The 21,430-nt window shown below is 44.1% G+C and overlaps 1 protein-coding gene across 9 annotated transcripts in view; it reads left to right on the forward strand.

The window, feature by feature from the left end:
- Positions 1-21,430, forward strand: part of LOC137423115 (ankyrin repeat and sterile alpha motif domain-containing protein 1B) — a 299,599-nt gene that overhangs the window by 180,880 nt on the left and 97,289 nt on the right. For 7 of the 9 annotated variants that reach the window (XM_078774678.1, XM_068109937.2, XM_068109936.2 and 4 more), the window contains one exon: positions 8,782-9,314. The exons of the other annotated variants lie outside the window; for them this stretch is intronic. In XM_078774678.1, coding sequence (XP_078630804.1) covers positions 8,782-9,314 — 533 coding nt within the window. The remainder of the gene's footprint in view (positions 1-8,781; positions 9,315-21,430) is intronic. 9 annotated transcript variants of the gene reach the window in all.

Here is a 21,430-nt window from a genome sequence, read left to right on the forward strand (position 1 = left end):
CTCTTCTTTAACAGTATGGACCTCAAACATCCGGGGTCTTCGCTCAAACTTGACTGATCTCTCCATACAGGTTGCTTCTGACAAACCAGACGTGATCTGCTTAACAGAAACTTTCCTCCTTCATGATGTCTCTGATTCCTTGGTATCTCTCCCAGGTTACTCCCTCCTCCGGTATGATAGACCTGAGCCTCGTCCTGGAGGGGGGGGGGGGGGGGGGGTTGCTATCTTTATAAAAAAACTCTCTTCCTCACTCGCCCTGCACTGCACTCTCTCCACCTCACCCCCAGGAATACCTCTGGCTACGGCTTCCCCTTCGCTCCCACCTCTTGTTCATATGTGTGTTGTACCGTCCACCAAACAGTGATGACTCCATCTACATCTCGCTGTCTGATAATATGGACCAACTTCTATCTACCCATCCCAACTCTCTCTTCCTCATATGTGGTGATTTCAATTGTCACCATGCCAGTTGGCTGGGTGTGGGTACCTTTCTCACCAGCCATAGCTCTTCAGCAAAGGACTTCTGTGACTCACTGGGACTGACACAATCTGTCAATTTCCCGACCCGGATCTCAGTCAACGGAGCATCTTCTCTTCTGGACTTGGTTATGACTAACTTCCCTGAAAATGTCTGCTGCTCTTCTTCTGCTCCAATCGGCTCTTCTTATCATGTGCTTGTTAAAGTGTACATCTCTCTGACCATTCTCAGAGAGCCTCCTCAGCGGCGACAAGTCTGGCATTTCACTCAGGCCAACTGGCACGGTCTTCAAGCAGCCATCAATCATCTGGACTGGTCTCCCATCTCTACCGCCTCTGACATCAACTCATCCTGGGAATTCTTCCAAAGTAAATTGTTCTCTCTCATGCACAGATTTATCCCATCTCGTCTTCAGTTGTCATACCCTTCCTCCCGTCCATGGTACACGGAATCTTGTGGTGAGGCTATTGCCCAGAAACAACTTGCTTTCGTCTCCTGGAAAGCAAATCCAACGGAAGGAAATCTCATTCCCTTTCACAAAGCCCGAAACAGGTGTGTGTCCACCCTCAGGAGAGCCAGGAAACAACATCTCTCCGTTCTCAGGACAGAACTCTCTTATCTGTCTCCCTCTTCCAAATCCTGGTGGCGTCTGGTCAAATCTGTTTCTGGTGTTTGTTCCCCCTCCATCCCCTCCCTCACCTCAAATGGCCACACGGCTGACTCCGCATGTGAAAAAGCTGAATGCCTCAACTCTGTGTTTGCCTCTAAATATTGTGTCCCAAACCCATCCCTCTCTGTACCCACCGTACCCAGTCGTACCCAGCTGCTCCTGGACTCTGTGTCCTTTCCTCCTGACAAGGTGGAAAAGTTTCTGTCAACCCTCGTCTCTGATTCTGCAACTGGACCTGACGGCATCAGCCCACGGGTCCTAAAATCCTGGTCTTCTGCTCTTTCACTCCCTCTCTCTGTTCTCTTCACCCTCTCTTTTCCTCAAGGTCATCTGCCATCTGCTTGGAAATCTGCCAACATCACCGCTTTGCACAAAAAAGGTGCAAAAACAGATCCCATCAACTACAGACCAATCAGCCTTCTCCCAATTATCAGCAAAGTCATGGAATCCATCATTGCTTCAGATATGAAATCTTTCCTCTTCTCCAATGGCTTGATCTCTGATCATCAATTTGGTTTCAGACCTGGTCATTCTACTCTGGACATGCTGCTTCTGCTTTCTCAACAATGGATGGAGGTCCTCAATGCCAAACAGGAAATTAGAGCCGTCTCCCTTGACATATCACGTGCCTTCGATACGGTCTGGCACCCCGCTCTGTTCACCAAACTCTCCTCTTTTAGTATCCATGGAAATCTCCACGCATGGCTGGCGGACTTCCTCTCTAGTCGTAGTCAACGTGTGGCCCTGAATGGGTTTCTCTCATCTCCTCTTCCTGTTCAGGCTGCAGTTCCCCAAGGCAGTGTTCTGGGCCCTGTGCTTTTTCTGGTCTTCATCAATGATCTCTCTGACTCTCTTGAAAATCCTCTCTATCTCTTTGCTGATGACTCTACTCTCTGTCGCTCCATTCTTCATCCCTCAGATCGGCAGTCTGCAGCCTCCTCACTCTCTGCAGACCTGAACAAAATCACAGACTGGGCAAACAAGTGGAACATGTCTTTCAATCCTGACAAATCTCACACTCTTCCTATGTCTCTCCGAAAAGACCGACTGGACAACCCTCCCATCCACTTTCTGAATAATCCTCTCCAAGAAGTTCTGTCACTCAAGCCTTTGGGTCTCACTATCTTGGCACACCTGAGCTCCTCACCACATACAAGGCTTTCATCCGCAGCTCAATGGAATACTGCTCTCCCCTCTGGGCTGGTGCTCCTGCCTCACACCTAGCTCGTCTTCACGCTGTTGAAACCAAAGCATTCAGAATCATTGGAATCTCCCGCGATGAAGCTAACTCCAAGGGCCTCTCACTCACTCACTGCAGGCAGGTTGGTGGTCTTTCTGTCTTCTACCGACTCCTCTCTGGCCTTACCCCCCCAGCTCTCTCTGGGCTCTGTCCGGCAAATATTCCTACAGGTCGCACAAGATCTGCCTGCAACCCTCTGATGGTTAAACTGCCAAAATCAAGACTCTCTGCTCACCTTCACTCCTTCATTCCACTTTTCTCCCACCTCTGGAACAAACTCCCTCACTCTCTTCAGTCCCACTCCACCCTCCAGGTCTTTAAAACAGCTGTTCACCACCATCTCTTATCTTCCCCCATCCAAAACCTTGATCTTTTCTACCCCCGCTAATTTCACCCCAATTCCACTTTTTTGAAATACCAACTTCTGTCCTGGAAGTCCTTGGTGTCCTTGTGTTTTATACTTCTCCCACCCCCCTCCGCCCTTTCCCACGCCTCCTCCCCCCAAGCCCTCTCCCTCCCACACATCTCCCTGCTCTTAAATGTTGTGTGCTCTCAAGTGTTTGTGTGCTTCCCCTTCTCTTGTTTTCCGCTCCCTCTTTTTATATATTTTGTTTGTCTGGTTGATTTCTTTGTGAAGTAAATGTCAGCTCTTTCACGAGCCTCGATTCAGTATCCAAAAAAAAAAAAAAAAAAAACCTCTGGAACAAACTCCCTCACTCTCTTCAATCTCACTCCTCCCTCCAGGTCTTTAAAACAGCTGTTCACCACCATCTCTTATTTCCCCCCATCCAAAACCTTGATCTTTTCTACCCCCGTTAATTCACCTCAGATCCACCTTTTTGAAATACCGATTTCTTTCCTGGAAGTCCTAGCAGTGTCCATGTGTTTTATACCTCTCCCACCCCCCTTCCCATGCCTCTTCCCCCCAAGCCCTCTCCCTCCCACGGATCTCCCAATGTCCCTGTTCTCTGCTGTTGTACTTGTGTGCTTCCCTCTCTCTCCCCATCTTGTCTCCCGCTCCATTTATTGTATGTTTTGTGTGTCTGTTTTTTTTTGATTAATGTTAGCTCTTACACGAGCCTCGACCTTAGATACAAAAAAAAAAAAAAAAAAAAAAAAACCCTGGTCACGGTGTACCTACGAGCCCCGAGAGGAGTCACGGCAGAAAAATGTGTTATTCTGTATGTCAAAGATCAATGGTGAAGCCACACCAATTGTTACCAACAAACAAATATTGTATTAAGATCACACAAGAATAACAGTACATCAACAATAGTAATCAATTGTACAACCAATATATTTTCCCTATGATGGTACCATCAGGTTCGTACAATATAACTCACTGTGCTCCAAGTGAGCGAAAAGAAGAACATTCCCCAATGTCTCTATTCCGGCATCAAGCCCAAGTCGATCCGCTCCAGCGATCGTCAGAACGATGTCCAATCGAGACCAGAATCCCGTTCGGATGACAGTCACAGTCACACGGCCAAAGCTGCGCAAAGGTGCCCTCAAGGCGATGGGGAAATCCAACGGCGCCCTCCAGGCGACTGGGAAATCACACCATCGGGTATGGACGTTTCACGGCTCCAAACCGGCGAACCGCAAATTTACCTTCAAAATCCACGTTACACACACACACACCAGATAAACGTCTGGATGCGGTGAAAATGGTTGAAGCAAAGCGTAAAACCTTGTGAGATGTGCAAAGCGCGTGAGTCAAAATGGCCGACGGCCCGTTCTCTATGCGTAACGGCACGGCGATGATTCTCCTCGGAATCAACCGCCAAAACCTGACACGCAGGTTGATCTGTCACAGCGATAACAACTCTGTCGCAAGAATCCCTTTCCCGGGAAACCCGAAGTTCGCTAGTGACCTCCGTTCGTCAACGTTTGCTCCAGACCTCGAAGCAGCTCGGCTTCTTCCCCGACTCACTCGCTCCGCCTTCTTCTCCTCCTCTTCCTCTTCGTCGTCCGGTTCCGGTTTCATTTAAAACATTGACTTTTTTACCTTTTGAAAATAGTAACCTCTATTTCCCTTAAACGACAACAATAATAGTACATGGAATGAAAAATGTTTACAGTGGATGAAAACCACAACAACGGAAGTGACGAATCCGTAACACTTCCCCCCCTCAAGAAAGAAAGTTTGAACATAGTGAAAACTTTCTTTGCAGGCACAAACTCTTTTAACAAACAAAAGTAAAACTCACACCCAAATCATCAATTCCCGTGAGCAACGATAATTAATATTTCCCAAAATAAAGCAACAAAACTTCCAAACAACCTACAGAAATTTCCAAAGTTAGTTCACTCTGGACAAAGCATCAGCAACGATACGTCCCTGCCCTGCCCTTTACAACGTCCCTGCCCTTTACATGCTCAATTTCCAAGTTGAACTCCTGCAAAGCCAAACTCAATCTCATCAACCTCTGGTTTTTATTTTTCATTTTTTGAATGAAGGTTAAGGGGTTGTGATCAGTGAACACTTTTATAGGAAAGGTAGTAGTTCCCAGATACACCTCATAATGCTGATGTGCTAGCAGGAGAGCAGGGGTCCCTTTTTCCACAGTGGCATAATTTGCCTGATGTTTGTTAAACTTTCTGGAGTAGTAGCACACAGGGTGATCCACTCCATCCTCATCTTCCTGTAATAGAACTGCCCCAGCCCCCACATCACTTGCATCAATGGCCAACTTGAAAGGTGCTTGAAAAGCCGGGGCTGCTTGGACAGGAGAGCTCATTAATATTGCTTTGACGTGGGCAAAGGCAGCCTGACATTTGTCATCCCAAACAAACTTGGTCTCTTTCCTCAGCAAATTCGTTAAAGGGGCTACCACATCAGAAAAATTCCTGCAGAACCGCCGGTACCAACCAGCCATACCCAAGAATCTCATAAGCTCCTTCTTCCCTTTTGGAACTTGGAAGCGATCAATGGCTTCTATCTTGGCTGTCACCGGTTGCACCTGATTCTGACCTACTACATGGCCTAGGAACACCACCTGTGCCTTTACAAACTCACTCTTAGATAAGTTGATGGTCAACCCTGCCTCGGTCATTTTCTTGAAATATGCATGGATTTGTTTAACATGATCTTCCATGGTCATGGTGTGGATGATGACATCATCCAGATAAGCCTCCACCCCCTCAAAGGTCTGCAATAAGCTTATTAATCAGCCGTTGAAATGTAGCAGGCCCGTTTTTCAATCCAAAGGGAAGAACCTTGTACTGATACAACCCATTTGGTGTGACTAAAGCCGAGATTTCCTTGGCTCTATCAGTAAGAGGAATCTGCCAATACCCTTTCAGCAAGTCAAACTTAGTTACAAATTTAGCTGGGCCTATTCTATCAATACAGTCATCAATCCTCGGGATGGGATATGAGTCGGTCTTGGTCACTGCATTAACCCGTTTTAAATCCGTACAACAGCGAAAACTGCCATCGGGTTTTGGAACCAACACACATGGTGAGCTCCATTCACTGCTGCTTGATTCGATGATGTCATTCTCCAACATATACTGAACCTCCTTCCGAAGATACTCCATCTTCACAGGGTTCATCCGATAGGGGTGTTGCTTCACAGGAGTGGCTTCCCCCACCTCAATATCATGATATACCAAGTCAGTACGACCAGGTACATCTGTGAACAAATGTGCAAACTCAAAGATTAGGTTGGACAGTTGTCCTTGTTGTTCCCTCGTCAAATGACCTAATTTCTCATCTAAATGACTCATGTTCCAATATTACATAATTAATAGATGTACAAAAGATGTTGTGAAAGGTTTTAGCAATACCACCCCACCTCATGATACTGCTACGTATAATGTTTGCGACTTCCTGGACACAGGCTGGGGGATGTCACTCATTGCATCTTCTGTAGACGAGAGAAACCTGAAATAGTCACTGAACATAACACTTGCCCATTGCCACTGTGTCCATCAAACGTGCTGATTTGTCAACTGTAAGCATTCCATTATTGGATGTGTCGATGCTGTATGTATCCAAAAGTCTAGGATGCTGAAGAGGATGACGAGCAGAGTTCCCTGCATCGTGTGGATGCCTTAAGACTGGTGACGCTTATCCTACAAGGTCCAGAGAGTGTATTTGGAGTACTTTGGGCAGTTTGAAATTGATTGCATAGATGCAGGGCCATGCAAATGCTTCGGTCCTGAGCGGAAGTCGTTATCTGGGATGTCCACTTCTTGGCATATCTGATTGCTTGTTGATCCAGTGGCTTGATAGTCTTCTGAGGTCATAAAAGTTCCTTTCTTCATCTAAAAGAGCCACCCTGCTTGAAGGTTTCCTGTCGCAGGTCTATGAGAGCTCCGTGTCGCAGGTCTATGCGAGCTCCATGTCACAGGTCTACAAGAGCTTTGTGTCGCAGATCTACAAGAGCTTGTGTTGCAGGTCTACAAGAGCTCCGTGTCACAGGTCTATGCGAGCTCCATGTCACAGGTCTATGCGAGCTCTGTGCCACAGGTGTACAAGAGCTCCATGTGGTTGTTGTTGTGGTTCATGTTGGGGTCGATTTTTGAAATGTGCACCCATTGGTTGGACACCTGCTGGACTCCACCCACACTTGTTGCTTGACCACACCTATCATGGCACCAAGACAAAATTGCATGGCCACCATCTTGGTTTTCTGGTGTGCTTAAGACATCAGGCCTGCAGGGCTCTGCTGATTATACACTACCCGGGTTTGTTGCGTCAGATTTTTATTGCTTTGTTTGGGTCGTTTTGGCTTTGTTTTGGTTTGGTATTGATTGGAAAGGGGTTGGAGTGGTGTCTTCAAGCGTTACGCAATATATTTGGTGGGGGGGAGGGCTATGAAACCAGACCCAGCTGTCCGTCAGACATGTAAATTATATTGAACCAAACCATGAAGACTCTCAGAGATTAATTGTATAATACGTTCAACAGCAATAGATGGGGGAGTTGAGTGGACAGATGAGGCGATAAATATACATTTTGTGGTGCAGGTTGTGATCACAGTGGTCATTCGTGTTAATAGTGGAGAGTATACAATGGACAAATCAACGTGGGATGCTTGATTTTGATTTGGAATTCCAGCATCATGAACCACATAGTCCGTGGGCTGAGTAGGGTTTACATGCACCCCCCCCACAACTTAACTTCCCGGGTATGTCCATGTACCCCCCACCCTAGGGGTTAGGAAAAACCATGTTAACAGAAAAAAAACTCATTCCCTCATAGTTTGACCTCTGGTGACCTCATTAGTGACCTCATTTGCATATAACACATATCGTTGTAAAGAGTGTCCCAGGACAAACATTTTGAGGGGTCATATGCAACCATAGGATGACTAGGTAAAAAGTTATGGCCATTTGAATTTCGCCTACCCCTAATTTTCGGAAATCATTGACACAGGGGGGGGGTAACATCAAAATATGCGTGGGAGGTACCTTGGGAATGAGTTTTTTTTTCTGTTAACATGGTTTTTCCCAACCCCTAGGGTCGGGGGTACATGGACATACCCAGGAAGTTAAGTTGTGGGGTGGGGGGGGGGGTGCATGTAAACCCTACTCAGCCCACGGACTAACAAGAGCTCCAAATGGGAACTCCAAACTGGCCAGTTCCAATTCTTTTTTTTCTTTTTTTTACGTTATTAACTTTAAGGTCTGCTCTTCCTTTTTCACGAAGCACTTCTGTCATAAAGTGCTGTTCACACCAAGCTCTATCTCATAGTTTGTACTTTCCATGGGGCAGCAGTACTTTCATGCTCCTGTGAGTAATTGCATGTTATGAATCACACTCCAAACAAACCAATGTTTTGTGTCATAAAAAAGTTGAGCCAGATTAAATTCCCACAAAAAAATGCGTTGGCGAATTCATTCAGTCGACATGAAGCTTGTTGGAAATGTGTAACAATTGTGTTTGGTCTCCTCTTATCATCATTTGTATTGGTTTCACACCTGCATTTGACCTTCTTTTCTGGTTTCACCCCTGACTTGTTACATTTCCCCTGTCAGCAATGGATTTAAATATTTGCTTCCAATTTTATTCTTCCTTCCCTCTGACAGTTCTGCCTCACCAGCTCTTTGTGGTTTTTAAAATACTTTCTTATCTTGCCTTTGGAATTACTTTTACAGCATTTTATGTACAACATTGAATACTCAACGTAGGTGAACCTGAATTTAGCATGATGTATGTGCATCAGCATTCATTATTTTTCTCTTGTTCCTCGTCATCAAGTGGATGCATGTTTGAGGAACCTTCGATGCTTGTATTGTTCCTTCTTGATCCTTTTATGATGCAAGTTCTTTCATGCAGCAGTAATCTTGTGACAAATAATTTCCTGATCCTGGTGATTTATTTCCTTAGACACTGTTAAGGTGGAATTATTTGACGCCCTCTATTTGCCCGTGGGAATGCAGACCAAGGAGCGGAGAAGCTCTTTGAAGAAGTGCCACAGCAATTCGAGGGACTGCTGTATGGCTCATGCCCCAATGCCAAAGGAGAGACTGACAAAAAACCCCAAATGTGCCAACTTCCAATGGCAGAAATCCACACCAAGGATTTTGCAGGTTGTAATGTCAAACAAGACAAGAAAAATGTTTCTGGTAATGCCACTGCGCCGTGTCCTTACAAAACAGAGTTACGAGGGAACCTGAGCCAAACCGGAGTGTCACAAAAACTGCGGAGTACACATATGCAACAAAAGTTATCACAAAAGGCAATCATCCCCCAGAGCTCACTGGAGATTATAAAGCCAATGCATCCTGTGCCTGAGATGGAGGTTTTTCGTGGCTTTTCCAAATCTGACTCAGACCTCCTGATGCCAAATCCCTGGAGTCACAGGGACACTGCAGGAGCCCTAGTCTACAGCTGTTCTCACGACAACATCCACACGCGAAAATATCGAGGCCGGGGCCAGCGTCCACCTTCTTTTCAGAAGGAGTGGGAGGAGGTAAAATTTATCCCTTACCCTCCCTCTCATCCCACTCCATCCCAATAACCTGTAAACCTTGAGACTTCCTTTTGAGAAATATCCTTGTGACAAACACTAACAATTGAAATATAATACAATTATTAAAAAATGAATGTTGTGATGCTGGACATATTTTGGTTTCACACCCCCCCCCCCTCCCTCCCCCCTTTCCCTTTATACATTGAACTTTGAGCTTATTCTATCTGCTCTGGTTATTTTGGGCAGTATGCCATTTTTATCTTTATCAGATTGCAGTATCGGCGTGTTTTTCAAAGATGTTGATTAGTGATGTGATGGGACTTTCAGATCCTGCTATGTTGCTCAAAATATTGCAAATGAATAGAAAGTATTTGCCTATACGAGTCGACAGAAAAAGATAGTCTAAAAATAGAAAAAGTAAAAAAATTATTAAATCTCAATTTGCTTCTTGACTTCAGCTCCAAATTTGGCAATGCAGTGGTAATGTGGTAAAAATGTTCACACTCCAATTAAATATTTTGGCTTGGTAATTTTATTTTCAACTTGTAGATTGCAACCCATTGGTGATGGCGTGTGATTCGATAGGACGGCAGGGTTGTAAAACAACAATACTACAAATCCTGTGACGAGCAGAACAAGTAGAGATTACAACAACAATTCTGTGACTGGCTGTAAGCGCAAACGCAACTACAACGGCACTCAGTAGGGTGCATACCTCCGCCAGGCTGAACAGTTTATGTTTTATATCTCACTGATGGGCTGAATCTGAACCAAATTCGAATTGGCTTGTTCTTGTCACCTAACCAACTCAAATCCACTTAGGTTTGTCATAACTCATCCACAACCTTTTGAGATGTCATGATTATATATATATATATATATATATATATATATATACATACATATATATATATATATATATATATGTCGTCTCAACTTTAGAAATTAGGTCTTTGTTGACCTTTTCACCTCGAAATAATTGTTGGTTGAATGCAATGACAAATTGTGCAAAGCCTCTTCAAATTCCAAGTCAATAGGATTAAAATTGACAATTTTTTTTAGAAAGTTGGCCATTGTTGACCTCAAAAATAATTGTTTTGTGATGTATGCTCAATATGCGCTATATCAAATGGTCATGTAACATGTGTTAAAGTTTCAATTTCCTCTGTTGAATGGTTTTCGATGTAAACTCTTAACAAAACGCAGACACGTACGTACGTACCTGACCGATTGCTTAACCCGCTTTTTGCTTTGCTTGCCGCGGGGTAATTATAGTATTCAGATCCGGAACTGGATATTCACCAAAATCTAATCAATTTGTCATTGTCACACATCTAACCTGTCCCCCAAATTTCATCCGAATCCATCTGCAACATTTGAGATATCCTGCTCACAAACAGACAACAAACAGAAGCAAACAGAAACACAGGGGTTAAAATTAACCTCCTTTCACTCTCAGTGGTAGAGGTAATAAATATAGGAGTTCCACTCTAAGTGGTGGAGGTAGTAAAGTTCATGTCAATGCCAAAAACGGAATTTGCAAGGCATTATTAATTGCGTTTAAATGGAATTTAGTATTTTATATTTGGCTTGAAGCCTGAATTGAGACCTTGTGTGAAAACTTTATTTCTTTTTTTTCTGGCATTCATGCTTTGTGGCTTCTGGATGTCCAGTGACTCGGAGTATTAATGAGATGGATTAAGAATTATTAACGAGAGTATTGAGATCTCTGTTCTTTGAAAGATTATTAATGAGAATGAGGCCTTAGTTGGAAGGTTTGGCTAATTCCATTATCCAAACTTGTGAATTGATGCGTTTTCTTTGTTTGTAGTCGCAAATGAAAAATGCTTGCCAATTTCTGCAAAAGTCTCATATTTGAGTGAGATAATATTTTTATTCTGTCTATCTGTCTGGTAGTCAAACAAAATTGAAAATCATTCCAAACGGGAAACGTACTGTTTTAAAAGGACGTTTTAAAGAACACAAACACCAGGCACGAAGAACTAATTTAACGTGTTAAATAACATGATGTGAAATAGTGTCAACTGTGGTAAATTCTGGAATTAGTGTTTGTACGACCTTTAACTCTTTGAGTATGGGATTTTTTTGGGGGATAAAAATGCCCCCGGTATGGGATTAATCTGGCATTTTGGTATGGGAATGCAACCACGTACTGACTATCTATTTATAGGTATAGTCGATGATGTGTAGTAACATCATCCGTACACAAAACTTTTTCGCGGGTTGTAGCACTGGACGTCATCCGTACTCAAAGGGTTAAAATCTTTATTCTATTTCAAATGAATTATTGAATTGAACACTGCTCAGGGTCAGGTGTTCTATGAGCTCTAGATTTTTTTTTTATGGAACCAAACACTTATCTTTGCTTTCACCTGAACATCTGATTTTCAAAAAGCAGATTTTTTTTTTACTTCCTCAAAAACTCTAAGACGATTCTCTCTATCTTCACTTTTCTATCAATGCAGCTCTCTTGTTTAAGGCCTGGCCTCAATGAGTCCTGGCCTCAACTGGTCCTTCAACATAAAAAGTGTAAAATCGCGAGCGTATACGAGTTGGTTTTCCCCTCAGTCAGCTTTCTCTTCTCTTTCTCTTCCTCTGTGCTAGCAAAGTAGCTTGTATGGGAGCCATTTCTTCCTGGTTGTGAACCCGAATGAAATCTCATGTATCTGAATGGTCAAATTCCTCATGATATGAATCATGATGTGGCCAATCAGTCACTCATTGATATGAAGCATGATGTGGCCAATCAGTCACTCATTGATATGAATCATGATGTGTTTGTGCCCTATTGATTGAATAATATTGCATATTGTGTTGAATGTTTATCACTTTTTGCTACCCTTTTGTTTTCTAAACAATGAAAATTATTATTATAACGATATGGCAATATTACTGATCAATAACAGCAGAATAAGTAATTTACCACATTACATTTCCCCTATAATGTATTTGTGACGTGCTGTACAAGAGAAATTGACATTGATCCGAATGTCTGCACTATCAAACATTTTCAATTACCACACTTGGATGAGGAAGAGACCGTTAGGCGTCGAGAGGTGGTGTCAGGGGCGTCGAGAGGTGGTGTCGGGGGGGGGGGGGGGGGGGGGAGGGGGTCGTTACCTCGGGGTCCGTTGAGGGACCCGAGCCTCTCCTGTAAAAAAATTTAAACAGTACAGTGAAACCCCTCATTGGCTCATCCTCATTTCCTCATCGTTACATTTAAACCCAGAAGCTGATTTTGCTTTCCTTGCCTCTTTCTTGCCGGAAACGAAACAACATTTACCGCTGTCAATGGTACACTTTCAAACTTTACAGAAAATGGTTATTAGCCAGAAATGTGCATTACAAAGAAATGGCTTTGTATTCTCTTTGTCCAAAAACAATATTCACCATTGTCTCAAGTATTTTTGTGCCAATCTTATGGAGAAATAGTGTTCAGCAGTCGAGGGGGCGAATTGACTCGATCGGTCCAAACGTCCTGCTATCTCTATTTTCCATCATACGGCTAAATAAAAGTGACCTTTTTTTTTTTGTTTGTTTTTTTGTTTTTCATTGAAGAAAGTTCCTTAAAAGGTTATAAAACAGAGAAGGGGTGGGGTCCTCGAGGTTGTTTGCCTCGGGGCCTGTGCTGGCTCTCGACGCCCCTGGTAACAGGAATACTTGTCTTTTACCTTTGTTTATTCTAGCTGCTGTCTTCCTAATGTGAACCTTACAATCTTCATTGTGTCAATCCACAGTTAACCTTTTTCTGCTGGTATTTATTTATGTGTAGAAATCATGCCTTACAGAACTGTTGCTTTCCAGTCCTGCTTTCCGGAGATTTATTCACGGATTGATTCGTTTTGATATTGCCTTTTCACATTTGATTCATTTGAGTGGTTAAACCCACTCGTTACCACTAATGACTTTCAGACGGTCTGAATACATTTGCCTTTGCCAACTTTTCTTTCTTTCTTTCTTCTATTTCCATTCTGAATTTATTTTCCAAGTTATACATCTATTTATTGTTCTCGTTGTACCTGCGATTTCAGGCAGAATTATGTCTGTTGTCACGGTGCTCATCAGCTTGTAATGGGAATTGGTCGCGCATCATTCGCTTTGTCTTGCTCGTGAAGAAATGATCTTGAACTGCCAAGCGAAGGTGAAGCATGCTTTTGGAAGTGCATGTCACTATTGTACACTGGCCCTTTTGGGTTGCAGTTCATTGATTTTGTTTTTTGCTCTGTAGATATACAGTGCATTCAGAAAGTATTCAGACCCCCTCACTTTTTTCACATTTTGTTATGTTGGAGCCTTATGCTGAAATCATTTGAATTCATTTTTTCCCTCATCAATCTACACACAATACCCCAAAATGACAAAGAGACAAACCACCTTTAGAGGCCATTTTTCCCCGCAGAGCAGGGGTTGGCCTTTTTCGGGCACCTTGGTCCCCTTTTTGAAGCAATGTTTTATGGCCGGATGCCATTCCTGCTGTGAACCCTGTTAGTCGCCTCTTGCGACACATAGGGAATTACCAGTGAACTGGTACTCAATTTGCCGACCTCAGAAGGATGACAGGCTGAGTCAACCCCCCTGGCATTAATTCAGCGATCAATCGGGATTCGAACCCAGGATCCTAGGATCCCAAGCCGGCACACTAACCGCTAAGCCAACACCAGGCTTAGGTGTCTTTCAGTGAAAGACACATGAAAGCCCGCTTGGAGTTTGCAAAAAAGCACCTAAAGGACTCTCAGACTGTGAGAAACAAGATTCTGTGGTCTGATGAAACCAAGATTGAACTGTTTGGCTTCCGTCTGGTCACTCTGCCATATAACCCAGATCGGTGGAGTGTTGCAGTGATGGTTGTCCTTCTGGAAGTTTCTCCCATCTCCACACAGGATCTCTGGAGCTCAGCCAGAGTGACCATCGGGTTCTTGGACACCTCTCTTACCAAGGCCCTTCTCCCCCGATTGCTCAGTTTAGCCGGGCGGCCAGCTCCAGGAAGAGTCCTGGTTGTTCCAAACTTCTTCCATTTAAGAATTATGGAGGCCACTGCTCTTGGGAACCTTCAATGCAGCAGAAATTTTTTGTTGGCTTCCCCAGATCTGTGCCTCGACACAATCCTGTCTCTGAGCTCTGCAGGCAGCTCCTTCGACCTCATGGCTTGGTTTTTGCTCTGATATGCATTGTCAGCTGTGAGACCTTATATAGACAGGTGTGTGCCTTTCCAAATCATGTCCAATCAATTGAATTTACCACAGGTGGAGTCCAATAAAGGTGTGGAAACATCTCAAAGATGATCAAGAGAAATGGGAGGCACCTGAGCTAAATTTCAAGTGTCATAGCAAAGGGTATGAATACTTATGTCAATGTGATATTTCAGTTTTTTCTTTTTAATAAATTTGCAAAACTTTCTAAAATCCTGTTTTCTCTTTGTCATTATGGGGTATGGAGTGTAGATTGATGAGGGAAAAATGAATTTAAACGATTTCAGCATAAGGCTGCAACATAACAAAATGTGAAATAAGTGAAGGGGTCTGAATACTTTCTGAATGCACTGTACCTTCTTTTCAGAAGATTGTTGTTTACGATACCACACCAACACAACAGGAAAACCGTTGATGGAGTCTGGCATCCTCTACCAAAATGAATCATCACTAATGTGATGGAAATTAGAAAAGCTGTGGATTTAAGCACTGTATTTGATAACCACCGTTTTGTGGGGGTTATTATTATTATTTTTGTCTTCCCTGGTCATTACCTCCACCACCGAAGGTGGATGCCGGTTATGTTTTCACCCCTGTCTGTCTGTCTGTTTGTCTGTGAACAAGATATCTTGAAAAGTTGTGGATGGATTCGGACGAAATTTGGCGGAGAGGTAGCGTATGTGGCAAGGATGAGTCGATTCAACTTTAATGAACATTCGACATCCGGATCTGGATCAGACAATTTTTTAATTGATTCTTCACGATTGAGAGATAGGGCTAAAACCGACATGTAGCAGGATATCTTAAAAAGTTATGGAAGGATTTGGACGAAACTTGGTGGACAGGTTGGGTGTGTGACAAGGACGAATCGATTCGTCTTTGGTGAAGATCTGAATATGCATTGGGATACGAGAGTTATTTAATTTTCGAAGTGATTCTTCACCATTGGGAGATCGAGCGAAAAGCGATATATGACATGATATTTCAAAAAGTTGTGGACGAGTTATGACTAAACTTGGGAGATGAGTTGGTTCGGTGACAAGAACAAGCCGATTAGATTTTGGTTCAGGTTCATGTTCAGGTTCATGTTCAGGTTCAGGTTCATGTTCAGGTCCGGATCCCAATCCAGCCTTTTAGTGGGATACAAAACATAATCTGTTGAGCCTGGCGGAGGTATGCTCTCTACCGAGTGCTGTTGAGGTTATGACTGATTGTGGTGCTTTTGCATACATGGCAATGGCCCTTCACCAAAAATACAAGTAATAAGTCTCATAATGCACTTCATTTTGACACACTCTGCCTGCAGAACCCTGTCCTTTATACTCACCGCTCCTTGCTAATACCTTCCCTTAAACTCTGGGATTACTTGTTTCCTTCATGCGGGATGCCCCTTTAGTGATAGTGGCGAATTCCTTTGAATAATCTCACTGAAAGTCACCATCTATCAGGGAAATGTCCTGAGACCAGTCGTCTTGACCTCCATACATAACCTTTCTCTTTCTCGTGGGACAAACCTATAAACCACCTTGCTGATTGCACATTTTCCTGGACGCTTTACACAATAGGCTGTCCACGATTTATTTTTGTCTACTGACCCTTTGACTATCAGAAGTTAGCCCACCGAGTGCAAATCTCCCTCAAGTGCACCTCAAAGCAGTCAGGGCATGCGCGCTGCGTATTTATTTATTTAAAAGATTGTGCAAACCTTCTCATGTTTTTGAAGTCACAGGTGAAATCACTTATTACCTTATTGTCTCTATTAGCAATTGCACATCGTGCCAACACATTGATAAATTTGCCACTTTGTGCCGTATTTTGGCCAAAGCTATGAAACGTGGGCTGGAACCACCCCTGGCCTTTGCAGTTGATCCTGCATTATTTTATGCTTAAATTCTGTCAACACCAAAATGTTATCACATTTGCATGCATTTACTCATCCAACCATTTAGCCAGGCCAGCTGTGGCAGCAGGCAATATATAGGATTTTCTCCTTCAGTTCCCTGGATAAATATCTACGGTGGTATTTTTTCGGCGTACGAGTCGATACTTTTTCCCTGCAATTCGGGACCTCGACATGTACCCAGAATCGATTTAGCTGTGGAATTGACTTGCATTGAATTGCATAAATGAAAAAAAAAATGTGCAAGGTGTGGCATTTTCTGAAATAAATTGTATTATTATTAATTTAAAAGACGCCACATAAATCATTGCCAAGAACCTTTGCCAATTGGGTGAGTGATTAAACGTTAATCCGCTCACTGCTGTACGCAAAACAAGAAAGAGCAATCAGAGATTGCAGACCCTCGCCGGGACGTGCTTGTGTGGGGGTGTTTATTACCTCCGCCACCAAAGGTGGATGGAGGTTATGTTTTCACCCCTGTCTGTCTGTTTGTTCGTTTGTGAACAAAATATCTCTGTACAAATACAAAAGAACAATGAAATTTGGCAGAGATGTAGCGTATGTGACAAGGACGAAATGATTCGATTTTGGTGAAGATCCGGATTCGGATCTGGCTACTAGAATTTTTAAGTGATTCTTCACCATTGGGAGACGGGGCTAAAAACTATACATAGCCCGATATCTCAAAAGGTTGTGGATGGATTTGGACGACACTTGGTGGACCGTTTGCCTGTCTTACAAGGACGATTCGATTGGATTTTGGTGAAGATCTGAATATGGATTCGGATATGAGAATTATTTAATTTTTAAAGTGATTCTTCACCATTGGGAGACGGGGCTAAAAACGATACATAGCAGGATATCTCAAAAAGTTATGGACGGATTTGGACGAAACTTGTTGGACAGGTTGTGTGCATGACAAGGAAGAATCGATTCAATTTTGGTGAAGATCCGTATCCGGATCCAGCTTATATATATTGTTGCGGATCTGCCGCCGGCCTTCTTCCCTTACCAAGGGGGGATTAGTCCCCTTGTCTTGACTGACCTGGCGCGACCCGAGACCTATTACGTCCCTTCCGGACAGCGCTAAATAGGGTTTCGGGACCAAATTCGCTGTTACCTAAGTACTAGCGCTGCCCTGAAGTGAGGAAATAAGCCTCGCACGAACCACGTGTGTTGCTGATACGCCGAGCGGTTGCGTACACGTGATCCGCGCCGTTATAGATGGTGGAACCCGATTCAAGCGGTTCTATTCGCACCACGCTTAGCCAATGGAGAAATCACAAAGGCGATCGAATTGGAAAGGAAAGGAAGAACAAATGTTTAATTAATATTGCACGTATTTACAGCCAGGACGAAGAGACAGCGAAATCCTTAAACAGCCTTATACTTAATACCCCAGGACAAACGGGCCCGTCTCACACACACACTCACACGGGGATTGCAGATGAGCAGGATGATGTTCTCCAGCGCGTCCAGGGACGGCTCTCGTGCAGCTCTCTCCAGTCCCCGGCACGTCCCGTGGAGATGGAGGTAGGTGAAAGCAGGAGCTCGTAGCGTGTCGCCTGAACAATCGGGTTATCTCGGGGCGCACGGTAGAGGGCGGACTTTGGCGCGACTGGCGGTTATTCACTCGCTTATTCACTCGCGGTTATGGCCGCGTTCACTCGTGTGGCCGAAATGCGCTATGTTCGTTGCCGGCGCGTCTGGCTGCGCCCGCGTTCATGTACGGCCAACGCCTCTTCCTCTATCCCCTGGCGCGCATGTTCTATTGCGAGGGTCAAAGTTCAACAACGGCGAGTGATGCAAATTCTCTGGTCCAGTCCTTTCTCCTTACGTCCTATCGCGCCACTGGTGCAAGTCCTCCTTTACAACACGCTTATCCTCTGCAAGTCCTGCTTGTAAGTCCTGTCGAGGGCTTTTCGTATGGGCTTATATAGACCCGCGCCGCGAACCTTCTGGAACTCACCAGACTCTCTTCACCACGCCCTCTCACGCCATGCCGCTCGAGCTCTGATTGGCTGGTGGCTCTTACCGTCCCCCCACGCCGCTCACCCCGACCCCGCTCCCGTCCTTCACCTTTCGAGGCCCTGCCTCGTGTTAACTCGACTAGGGGACAGCCAAATGGGGCGTGGGATGGATTACGCCCAGAGGTGGAATGGAGGTTGGAGCAAAATGATTGGGGGCCTATTCTCCTGTCTTTACACAACGCAGGTACTAAGAGGGGAAATGGCCTATTCTTACACATACTAAGACATAACTATACTACAAATGGGCCGATATGTTGCTCGTGTGACTAATTATGGGGGGCAAACCTATAACCTTTAATGACTTCAATGTGCCAATCTCAAAACCGCCGCAATATTTTTAAAGTGATTCTTCACCATTGAGTGATATGGCCAACCATGTTGAGGTATGCTCTTTACTGAGTGCCGTTCTAGTTAGCTGCTGTGTTTGTGTGGTTTATTGACGATGTAGATTTATTTTTAATCCAAAAGGGCTGCCAAAACATGTGACCGATGACGTCGTCAATTTAATTCTCCCATATCATTTTTGTGTAGTAGATGATGCTCAAGAAATTCAAACTGAGCGGATCAAGTGTTGTACTTGTCTAATTATGACGTCTTAATGAAGGCACCAATGACATCATCATGAATATATGTTGTTCCCTCTGGTGAGTAGTTGACAATGAGCCATGTTTCAATTTTTCCATGGAGTGGATTTGGAGATATAGAGGTGCTTAATCTTTTTGGTTTTTCCAAGATGGTGCCCATACCACGTGACCTATGACGTCATAATTATCATTTAGAAATTCTACAGGAAGAGGCGCTCCGCTCCTATGGTGAAAGTTTTGTGTCAATCGGACCAACGGTTGCAGAGAAAAGCATACTCATTCTGTGTAGACAAGCAGAACAACAAACGGACCCAAATGCAAGACCCTCTCTTCTGGCGATGGTAATTGTCCAATCAATAACGAGCATGCACTCACCAATTACATTTGATCCATCCCTTTAAAGCCTCATCATATGCATCCATCCTTACTCCGTCATATCACAATGCCTCCCGTAAAGTCATGCAAGTTGTACGTGGAGCATGTTGGGAGTTAGGTTCACTCAGAAAAATGGGTGGGAATATGGCTGCGACCAGGAAATACGGTATCAGTGAGAATTGTGTTTGGGACTGACAAAATGAAATGTGCTACCAGCCGGTACTGATAATGATTATGTAGGTGGTTTTAAATATTATACCTCTTTTTGATAACAAACATGTAAAAACCTAATTTATCAGAAAGGACATCCCACAAAGTAGTTCAAATAATATGCACAAAATAGCTCATTAATATTCATGACCCTGGAAGTACTATAGGTTGTGACAGTGTCAGGAGGGAACTATATATCTGCGATCAAAAAGCGATCACCAAGGGTAAGCCTCCCCTGACCAGGAGTGGCTTACTGTTTGTGAACGTCCGCGACTTACCCTTGGCCCATGATCCAATGATGGCCATACTTTTTTCGGACCACCATATGATCTTGACTTTCAACATTTAGGATTTTTTGTAGACATTGTTGAAGCTCATGGAAGAGCTAGCACACTGAACGGATCAGGACGTAACAGACAAAAAGAGGACACAATACACGTATGCCCAGAGAAGTAAATTCCAAGGAGGAAAACCTGGAGAATTTGGAGGCATTTCGGTGGGGTTAACGAGGGTAGAAATGGTTTTGGTTTTGGATTGGGGATGATCTGATATGTCGGTGAACAGCTGTCTTGAAGACCTGGAGGGAAGAATGAGATTGAAAAAGAGGAACAAATGAGTGGAGCTGAGCAGTGATCCTGGATTTTGGGAGTTTCACCAGAATGGGGATGATGGTGGACTGTGTGAGTCCTGCACAAACCGGAGGTTGGGAAGCTGTCTGCAATGGGAAAGTGATAGATAGACTCATACACTCGGCTTCAGCGTGGGAGATTTCAATAATGCTAAAGGCCTTGGTTTCTACACCGTAAAGCTGAGCAAGATGTGAGACAAGGGAGCCATCCCAGAGGGGAGAGTAGTACTCCATCAAGCTGCAATGAAGGCCTTGTAGGTGAATAGAAGTTCAGGTGTGCCAAGGAAGGACTGTACGATGGAGGAGGCCCAGTCGGCGGCTGGCTTGGGAGGAAAACTTTGAAATGTGGTTTGCCCAAGAAAGATCATGGCTGATGGTGTGACCCAGGGGTTTGAATGTCTGAAGTTCCTCCAGAAGAATGTCAAAAAAGTAGATGGGGAGGGGGGTTAGTGGAGGTTGCAAGACTACTTTCAGAGAGAGAGAGAGTGTGAGATTTGTCAGGATTGTAATACTTATTCCAAGTGTTTGACCAGTTTGTCATTTTGTCAAGGTCTGAAGAGAGGACCTTGTGTGTGGGGCTAGACACATATCATTGGCCTAACCAAATATCGAAACCCCTGTCAGATTCCACCTAACCCCTCGGAGAAGATATAGCTTGAACTTGATTACCCCCTAAAAAGACATCTTTTTTGGGCGTGGCTCCGCCCATAATGGGCGCAATACGCCCACTCTAGGCAGGACACAACTAGATCATGATCTGAACCTCCCACCCGAGTTTTATCAAGATCGGATGATATCATCGGGTAGTTATGCTGCGGACAGACAGACAGACACACAGACAGACGCACACACATGACGAATATAGTGGTCACTTGATAACTCGTGAACCAAAAATACCTATTTTGGGGGGCAACCTCCCCTCCCCCAACCCCATATACCTCCTCAGACCCCAATTTTTCTAATGCCTTGAACAAACATTGGCACATCATGGGTGATGAAGGTTGTGGTGAAGTTTAATCGAAATTGCGTGTGTAGTTTCAGAGAAGAAAGAAAATACCTATTTTGGGGGCAACCCCCTCCTCCCCCCCCCCCCCCCCCCACCAAGAAGGAAATTCAGGTTCCCCTAAAGGGGCCCCTAAAGACCCCTAAAGGGGCAGATTTTTTTTTACTGCCACGAAC

The sequence above is a fragment of the Myxine glutinosa genome, chromosome 3, assembly GCF_964187855.1.
Source record: "Myxine glutinosa chromosome 3, kmMyxGlut1.1, whole genome shotgun sequence".
Taxonomy (NCBI): domain Eukaryota; kingdom Metazoa; phylum Chordata; class Myxini; order Myxiniformes; family Myxinidae; genus Myxine; species Myxine glutinosa.